The following is a 10,000-nucleotide window of genomic DNA, read 5'->3' on the forward strand; positions in this document are numbered from 1 at the left end:
GATGGCTTTTAATTTCTTGCCAGAGTGAGCGACAGAAGACGTAAAAAAAATAGCTCCATATAAAAGCCCAAACCAAAGTGAATTACACGAAGATATTCCGTACCCCCAGATAGAGAGACACTCGTCCTGATTTTGCCTGAATCAGCAGGCCAAAATGACTGAGTCAGTCAGTCCCAAGAATTTTATCAGCAAGTCACAAAACTACTCATTTTACTTTCTTTCCATAGATACAACTTGAATGTTTCACTTCAAACTCAGGGTCGAATGAACGTTGTAAACTTCTAATAGGAAGCTTGCTATAAACAGAAAATACCTTGACATGAGAGGACTCTTCGTACAAGCTACTGGGCAGAGAATCACAGAAGCTCTCCAGAGCAGTCTCAAGCAGGTCTTTGCCCTCGGTTGACGTGTTCACAGCGCACCTGTTAACGACCAGAGACTATATTAACTGAAAAAATCTTGGTTTGCGAACGCAGACATATCACTAAAACAACATTATCAATTAACATTACGCCTACAATTCAACAAAATTACGTTTGTCGAGCAAAGCTTGAAGGACATTATGATCTTTAATCAGTAAATGACGAAGGTGAAAACGTAGAAAATCAACAGACTTTTCATTTAGTGTCGACTTTTTTTACAACTTCATAATAATAATAATAATAATAATAATAATAATAATAATAATAATAATAATAATAATAATAATAATAATAATAATAATAATAATAATAATAATAATAATAATAATAATAATAATAATAATAATAATAACTTTAGTCATTTAATTCAATGAAAGGGAAGGATACCAGAGATTATCCTATCGAGGGTATCCGTCCGCAGCCGGATGTAATTGACTGAGAGTCGATTTTGATGAGGGAGGAAAACCGGAGTACCTGGAGAAAAACTTCCAAGCTCAGCGTACAATATATTTTACTGTATGTACCTTGAAGAGAAAGGAATAGAACCTCTTGTGCCAGTGTGTGAACGCGCGCAACAAGATACAATCGTTTTCTTTGCGGCTATTTCCCTCACCTGAACTGAGTTCCTTCCAACACGTGCACTGCTATGGTGCTTAACTTCTCAACCACCGGAGTTAAAACCTCCATTTCCGCTAACCTTTTCATAAACAAGACCTAATGTGGCAAGACATGGATATACATGACAAGCTGCAGCGTGAAAATTTTTGTGTGTGTCACAACTGCTTTTGTATAGGTACGATGATGACCGGGTCTTCGCTTTCACCGCGGCTCTTCACTTTCTGCTCTCTTTGATAGTTTAAGGACGGTGCCTACTAATTCAAAGGTATTTTTGCAGGAAAAGCAGATCTCAATAAGTGTTAGTGAAATCAAAACGAAAATTGGAGGCCGGGTAACCACACATTTTCAATGATAATTGATCAACAGTATTTGCAAAAAGCTCTTAAATACAAAGCAATGTATAGCGTTCTTTTTCAAACTGGAGCTGAACGATATCTGAAAAGTGCATGGTTACCCCCAATTTTCTTTACGGATACCAAAAGCACTTGCTAAGTTCTGCTTCCTCCACATAGTTTTAAACTGCGCAAAAAAATCCTTATATTAGTAAGCACCACCCATAGGAAACCCGAGTATCTCGAGATGCTCAAAACGTATGCGCAGTTGATAACAATAGTAGGCACCGTCCTCAAGTTCAAAGATCACTGACGTAGAATAACCCCTTTTTCACTTAGAGAGTGTAGAGTAAAAAGAGTTAAACGTGCGCGAGAAACTCGGACTTACTTTCACGGCAAGAGAGACGCTCTACGTAACCGACTGCTGTAAAAATCCGCGAGCACGCAAGAATTGGCTCGTACGAGAAAAAACGAGAGGAAGAAACCAGCGACCCAGGCCGCGAGGTAACTCGATACCCGAGCGGAGCGAGGAACGCTTCCCGCTTCCTTCTACAAGATCTCTAAAGCCAAAAATAAGGAAAAAACATTTTCTACAATCAACACCGCAAGTTTGTTTCATATACCTGCGAGATTCCTCCGAACTGTTCAACAAGGTAGGAGGCAGGCGCCAAGGAACTACAAGCCATCATAGTGGCATACATGTGTCCCGACTGGCTGATTGACAGGGCAAGATCAGAAGCCATTAAGTTTACCAGCGTACGGAGGAGATTCGTATCGGCGAGAGTAGGTCTGAAATAAAGTACAACCCACTGTTACAGGTGTACACTCAATTAAAGCACAGTTGGTATATGCACCATAAGCACAGTATACCCTCTTCCCCACCCACAGCAGGTCATCAACAACACCATCAACATTTAAATGCTTTTTACGTTTTTCGCTTGTTAAAATTAGCAAAAAGAGAGGGTACCCTCAGAAGGTATTGTGTACAAAGGCCATGTACCGTTGCAAGGCCAAGGAAAATCCCAGGTTAAATTGCTCGTGCCAAGTAAGGTCTCCTCTTAAAGGGGCTAGGTCACGCTATTTTCGGTAATTTTGTTTAATTTTGTTAATTATGAGCTCTCAACGTCAAATTGGCAGAGCAATAGTCTTTCATTTGCAAAATCAGGGCCACATAACAACTGAGAATGATTTCCCAGCTTTGTAAATGACATTTTGATATAGACTGATATAAATTTGAAAAAAGGTGGGCCGAAATTTACCCAAATTCAATCCATTTCAATCTTCTCCAGTTTTGTCCATCCATGTCCTTTATTGGCTTCCCTGTGTTTTGTTAGAGTTCTTCTATAGTTTTGAACAGTTATTTTGATGTTTTCGTTAATTCTATGACCATTCGATCAGTGCTAAAATTGTCTGAAATTGCGTGACCTAGCGTGACCTGCGTGACCTAGCCCCTTTAAGCAAGTGAAAATTCAAGTTTCCAGCCCCCAGCTTAAGGTTGACTGATCACCCCAAGTTACCATTTCAAAAGTTAGACTACAAGATACTAAACAGTTTGTCTTAATCATGGATTAGCAACAAACTTCGCGAGATGTCGCGTTTCTCAATCTTTCTACATTGGTAAGAAGCTGAAAGCAAGCATTCTTGAAGGAATCAAAAGTCTCTAGATTTTTTAGTAAACCTTTTTCTTTGAGCATATGATGTGACACCGCCTTTTTCTTTCACCAAATGCCCTTAATATTAAGCTGCATTCTAACTTCAAGACTGCAATTCTAAACTAGAGCCGAAGTGTGGTAAGTGCTTTGAATTTCATTGAATCAAAACTGGATTTGACCAACAATACTAACGTTGCTCAGCCTTGTGTGATTTACGTTACACCTCATTGGCACAGCCGTAAATTGGACTACTGTAGCCTCATTAAGAATAAACAAAAAATCATGAGCCCACCTGGCGAATATTTCACCCCACAAGTAAAACATACGAGGAAGGTTCTTGTCAAGGCAGTGAGAGGAAAACTCAAGACCCTAGAGGGACGATTCATTCATTAGTCAAGAACACAAGATTTTTTTGCAAGTACTTTCTTTCTTGCGGACTTCGAAGTTCTACTTATGTCCAGCAATGCATCTAATTAGAATCACGCCCAATTTTGATATCCAATGCGATGTGTCCCCTTACATCTGAGCATTTGTTACCTATTTCCAACAATAAGGTAAGGATAGAGCGGTTTTCAATTGAGTGTCGAAAGTACTTCGATAATTACTTTGGTTTATGATTACTTCACTCAGTGATTGGTTCAAAGTTCTCGCGCCATTTTTCCAACCAATCAGAAGTGAAACCAAAACCAATCGTGGCTCACGCGTGCACATTTTCCCGCGCTTTGTGTTGGCTACGTGTAATTACTTAGAGTTTTGATCGGTTTGCCGGATTGTCTCAGTCCTTTTTGACTGGCCAAAGTAATTACTTTGGTTTTGGTTTTACGACACTCAATTGAAACTCGCTGTAACGGTTAGCGTTATTTTTAGCTTAGGATAAATGCATCTGTTTATCCTTAGTGGAAGAGCAGCATCTGGGGGACACTTCGTGACGCTTATTGAAATCCGCGTTTATCTAATCAGGGGCATTTCTTGGCATAGAGCGGTTTTCAAATGAGTGTCGTAAAACCAAAACCAAAGTAATTACGTTGGCCAATCAAAAAGGACGGAGACAATGCGGTAAACCAATCAAAACTCGAAGTAATTACACGTAGCCGACACAAGGCGCGGGAAAATGTGCACGCGTGAGCCACGATTGGTTTTGGTTTCACTTCTGATTGGTTGAAAAAAAGGCGCGAGAACATTGAACCAATCACTGAGTGAAGTAATTATAAACCAAAGCAATTCGCTAATTACTTTCGACACTCAATTGTAAACCGCTTTATCACCGAAGTTCATTGAGTGGAGAAAGAACACAAATCTAATGACTTTCTTTCGATTTTCATTTCCATTATTTTCTTGCTGTTCACAAAAGGAAACAAACAGGGAAAAAAATTACTACGACGGTCACCAAGATAAGCTTAACTATAGTACAATGCATAGATTGCACGATGTGTGTGGTGGCCTAAGTAGCGAATACACTCGAGTCGGCGGCTACCTAAGATGTACAGCTCAGGAACTTGAAGGGGCTTATTGCAATTGGTATCCGGCATCGCGAGGGCTCGTGAGCTGTGCACTGCCAATAGCAAACAGTGCAGAAAATTCCCACGTTGTTTCTTTTCTCTTAAAGGTTTATGTTGTTTTCGGTCGATTCGGTGCAAATGACAGCTGCTTTACGCCTCATGTAGGGTCTACGGTATGGTCACCTCTAAGCATTTGTCGGTTATCAGTTGAAACTCTCTTTGAAAACATTTAGAAATGTCGGTGCGTTTCCTCTTCAGATCAAATTAGGCCTATAAAATGTTGGAGTTCGACAAGAGAGGGAAACTTGATTACCAGTAACGGGCTTGCGTTTCTCATCTAAACTTTGCGTGACGGCCATCATGTTTTCCAGCACCCTAACACCCTAAGACGGAGAGAATGTTATGGCACCCCACACTGACCTGCTCAAACGCATTCAACTCGCTGTGGTGGGTAGTGACATGAGTTGACAATGACATGCCTCCAGTCCTCCTTTTGATCAGCTGATGCAATTCACGATGGTTTAGGTTTCCTGCACCCATTCTACGAAAACGCAAAAAAGCAATTCAAATTCAGGAATCATACGAACATGAGCGAGTAACGACCATGGTAACTTTTTTTTTTCGGATCATCTTCTGGCAGAAGCAGCAGATGATATACATACCGCCTCCCATGACCTCTGAGATGCCGGTGCAAAGCTCTGCCAACTGAACTATGGAGCCACACAGTTGCATGGGAGCAGCTCACTTAGTTCCACCATAGTTAATCTAGGGACTGGTTATGAGACCCCGGGAATTTCAAAAGCAGGAACAATACAGTCGCAATTAGATGTTGAACCGACCGTGACCCTGCACATTCTTTTGAATAAATTTGTCGAAGCTTTTGATTGGTTATCCTGCCGAAAAAAGCGTGTTTTTGTCGGGTTTTGTGCAGGGTCAAGGCCAAAAAAGCGAACAAAAACATGAAACAAAGAAACTTGTCGAGTTTCATAACCAGCCTACAACTATTAACTATGGTTCCACAAAAAGCAAAACGGATGAAAGCACTTGAACGAGAAATGTATTTTCTCACGTTATGGGATGTACGCTATTTTAGCTCGGGCGTTTCGGTATTCACACTTAGTTGTCCATAGTCTGGTAGTACGTGCGCATGACTATTTGTAGTCAGGTATATATAGACATTTCTCGCAGTTTCAAGGTCACTCGACAGCATCTCTCGCTACCATTCTGTAAAAGTTCCTTTGTGATATTCGTACTTGTACGCTAATGTAATGCAATCAGTGCCGACTACTAAGGGTGTCAGGTTGTTGTTTGTTCATTCGAGAAGTATTGATATGAGCATTATAATAATCGTTTGTTGTAAGTTTTTTTAAGTTGAGCTACTCGACAATTGTAATTATGAGCATTACAATAATTGTTTGTTGTAAGCTCTTTTACGTTCAGCTACTCGACATATGGAATTATAGTAATGCTTTTACCGGCTGGTAAAACGCAGTTAATGGAACATGACACCCCTAGAGGGCAAGACTGCTTTCGTTTGTCACGCAATCCAGTAAGATAAATAATAGAACAGTATTGCATGCTACATTCATGAATGAATGTTCCCTTATTCTAGCAGTTAGTACAAACGCTATTCATGTCTGTATTCTAGCTTAGTTGTTTACATTGGGCATAAAATCTGTCATCGCGTGCCTGCGACAAGTGCGACCCTTTTGTCGCGACCAGACATAACTATGTCCGAAGGACCTAAAGATCAGAAAAGCCGATGTCCTGCCTTGTCTAATGGCCTTAAAATAATATTTTTATGTTTTTCTTCGGCCGCAATGTCAATCAAATCTGAAATACCGGCAAAAATCGAATTTTCGCAATTCTTCAAAGATAACACATGTGCACAGATAGCTACAGTGGAACCTCGATTTAACGAAGTCGCTAAAACCTCGATGTGAAAAGCTCTTTTCGCGCGTGAAATATTAAGAGTTGACAGTCCGGTTTCAAATATCATTTATGTCCCACACGTGCGACCTCCTCCAAGACTCCCGTGGCGTAAACGTCGTGACATATTTGTGGGACAACATATGACGCGACATAAAAAAAATAAGGCCACAGTGCGACCCCTGCCTTATATCTTGCTATGTAATCTAGTGTTATATCTTAGCTTTTCCTAGATTGGCCCATATATTTGTTAGCCCCATTCATGGCTGACAAGCTCGCCACATATGGCGTCTCTTTAGCTCACAGTACGGCTGTACCTATTGGTCGAACTTTGAGACACTGTCTTGCTATATAAATCTCAATACACTGTCACAGGGCATAATCCTGGCAGCTTGCACGAGAATACACAGTTTGTAACAATTTTGCTTTAAAATTTATGGCGCGCCCACGTTCCAAGTCTTCGAAGGCCACGCGAACAGCCGACTTCAAGAACCTCTCCAGTGAAGTTCTTCGCCTTCGCCTGCAGAGCCTTAATCTTCCAAGCACTGGAAGCCGTGCCCGTCTGGTTGAAAGGCTGAGGCTGGCCACGAAATCAGCGCCGACAGCCACCCCTGGTCGCTCCAGAAGTCGCACTCAGAATGGACGGGTGCACAAAGGAAAACCTTCGGCTTCAAATGCACGCGTACGACCGGGTCCGCAGCCCAGTTTCCCTACAGAACAGGCCGATGCGGAGACTCGCAGTTCCGACGAAGACGAGCAGTCGGATATGGACTCAGCAGTGGAAGAACTGTTCGAGGACTTCGAGCCAAAAGTCCCCAAGGATGCAGTATTTTCGCCCGCCCAAATGTCGGCCATCCAAGAGACTGTGTCGGCCTCTGTTAACGAAGCCTTACGGGTCTTCAACAACCACGAGGCCCAAGCCCGTTTCCCGGACGACCTTCGCACTCCTGGTCCTCGTATGCCGAACACAGCGACTCCTTTGGGCCTGCATCGTCCTTTAGAAAAAAGCCTCGAAGAAAAAATACTCCGCGGTGAGTACATTGACTTATGTTTATTACTGCCCGACTTCATGTATCGCTCCCAGGCGCCCACTCTGCAGTTACGCTACGAGGACTCGTCCCCGGGTTCCCAGGAGTGCCCGCTCACTCTGGTTCGGAGGAAAACTCCCGTGATTGACACTTTCCAAAAATGGCTAGACGCATTTACTGCCTACATGCTGGTGATCGTCGCTGTTCATCCTTCGCGTGCCTTAGAGTTACTCAAATACCAGCAAACTATCAGCAAAGCGGTCACTAAGTTTAAGGGCCTAGCCTGGCTTACATACGACGAACAGTTTAGACGCCGCGCTGCCTACGACCTTTCAAAGCCCTGGGACAAAATTGATCTTGAACTTTGGACAGTCACCTTCTCTGGCGTAGCTAAGCCACATTGTTCTGTGTGCCCTAGCTCGTAACATCCGGCGGAAGATTGCCCCAACCAGTACCCAAGCAGAAAACCTCGCCGCAAAGCCCTTGTCTGCTTTGACTTCAACAAACCCTCCGGTTGTCAACGCCGTTCCTGCTATTTCCCGCACCACTGCCGTCGCTGCGGCTCAAGCAACCACGCCCAGTTCAACTGCTCCGGACTCCGGTCCCAAACAGTCCACAAGTAGCAACAGACCAGCCAACCCCAGCGATCGCAGCAAGAAATAAGGTGGAGCAACGCCCGCTGGACTGCAACCGAACTGTATCCACCCCGCTGGATGAAGATAAATTAGTGCTTGAATTAGTTAATCACCCTAATAGCTCTTTTGTTAACAATTTAATCAGTGCCCTCCGGTATGGTACTCGCATTGGTTACCTAGGCCCCAACCAACCCCGGGTGTCGCGTAACTTGATATCCGCCTCTCAACATCCTGAAGTCGTTTCTGGGAACATACATAAGGAAGTGCAGTTGGGAAGAATCGCGGGCCCCTTTTCCTCCCCGCCGCTACCTGACTTGCAGTGTCACCCTATAGGCGTGGTCCCTAAAAAGCACTCTGTAGAATGGCGTACTATTTACCATCACTCTTACCCTGAAGGGGATAGTATAAACGACCACATACCAAAGGATCCTTATTCGTTGCAGTACGTTCGTGTCGCAATTCTGCGGTCCCTGGGTCCTGGGAGTTTTATGGCCAAGACGAACTTGAAATCCGCCTTTCGTCTGATGCCAATCCATCCCGAGGACTGGAACCTTTTGGCATATACTGGCAATCTCAGTACTACATAGACCTTTACCTCCCATTTGGGCTTCCCAGTGCTCCTTTCCTTTTTAACCAAATTTCTGATGCCTTGAAATGGATTCTTAAACACAACTATGGCCTCTGCCATGTTAAACACATTTTGGACGATTTCTTTTTAGCAGAGAAAACTAAATTTGACTGCCTAGGGAGCTTTACTACCCTTCTTAAGGTTTTCATGTCCCTTCGGGTTCCCACCGTCGCCTCTAAGACCCTGGGGCCCTCACAAGTTCTCGAGTTTATGGGCGTTGTACTGGACAGTAACCGCATGGAAGCGCGATAGCCTGAAGATAAGCTTGCCAGGACTCTTTTACCGACCGCCGTTCTGCCCGCCTTTTAGATCTCCAATCCCTTATCGGTACTCTGCAGTTCGCTTGCAGAGTAGTAGTCCCGGGTAGAACTTTCCTTCAGCGCATTATAAACCTCAGCCGGGGGGTAAAGAATCGTCTTCACCATATCCGTTTGAACAAGGAATTTTCCAGGGATATTCAAATGTGGAAGGTATTTCTCGCTCAATGGAAACGGGCGATCCTTCTTCCTTGAATCCCGGGTCACCTCTTCCCCCGACCCGCAGCTCTATACCGATGCAGCTAGTACAATTGGGTTTGGTGGTTTTTTCAATGGTAAATGGTTCCAGGGTAGGTGGCCCCCTAATCTACTCATTAACAAGACCAAAGGGATAAGTATTGAATGGCAAGAACTCTTCCCTATTGTTATCGCCTGTGCACTGTGGTACCCCCACTTTTCCGGCAAACGTCTTCAGTTCTGGTGTGATAATCAGAGCGTTGTCGCTATCATTAACTCGGGTCATTCAAAAGCCCCCAGGGTCATGGACTTGGTGCGTTTCCTGGTACTTATTTCCATGAAGCATAATTTTCTGGTTAAGGCTCGTCACGTTCCCGGGGCGCATAACGAAATAGCTGACGCCCTGTCCCGTTTTCAGGTTCAACGATTCAGGGAACTCGCTCCCGGTGCCGACCAGACCCCCTGCACCATCCCGCCTTCATTCATGACCCTCTGAAAGCTGAAGTCCTTAAGTATGCCAACTGGGCCTTGTCGTGGAACACCAACCGCACGTATACGTCTGGCGAGAAGCGTTTTATTCAGTTTTGTGTCATGAACAGAAAAGCCACTCCCACAGGTGACATCCTCCCAGCATCAGAGAGAATTCTTATCTATTTTGCTTCCTATTTGGCCCGTACAGTTCGCCATAGCACAATTAAGACTTATTTAGCTGCCGTTCGCAATCTCCACATTATTTCTGGCTACAAAGACCCCTTAAAGGGAA

The 10,000-nt window shown here is 43.7% G+C and overlaps 1 protein-coding gene and 1 pseudogene across 1 annotated transcript in view; one reads left to right on the forward strand and one right to left on the reverse strand.

Moving 5' to 3' along the window:
- Nucleotides 1-10,000, reverse strand: part of LOC138052823 (presequence protease, mitochondrial-like) — a 39,216-nt gene that overhangs the window by 6,250 nt on the left and 22,966 nt on the right. Inside the window, exons 21-25 of the mRNA XM_068899409.1 lie at nucleotides 4,944-5,064; nucleotides 3,317-3,393; nucleotides 1,996-2,161; nucleotides 1,036-1,136; nucleotides 314-422 (exon numbers count right to left, since the gene is read on the reverse strand). Of these exons, the coding sequence (XP_068755510.1) occupies nucleotides 314-422; nucleotides 1,036-1,136; nucleotides 1,996-2,161; nucleotides 3,317-3,393; nucleotides 4,944-5,064 (574 nt within the window). The remainder of the gene's footprint in view (nucleotides 1-313; nucleotides 423-1,035; nucleotides 1,137-1,995; nucleotides 2,162-3,316; nucleotides 3,394-4,943; nucleotides 5,065-10,000) is intronic.
- On the forward strand, nucleotides 8,625-9,870 carry LOC138052829 (uncharacterized; annotated as a pseudogene).

Source organism: Montipora capricornis, chromosome 6 (assembly GCF_036669925.1).
Source record: "Montipora capricornis isolate CH-2021 chromosome 6, ASM3666992v2, whole genome shotgun sequence".
NCBI lineage: Eukaryota > Metazoa > Cnidaria > Anthozoa > Scleractinia > Acroporidae > Montipora > Montipora capricornis.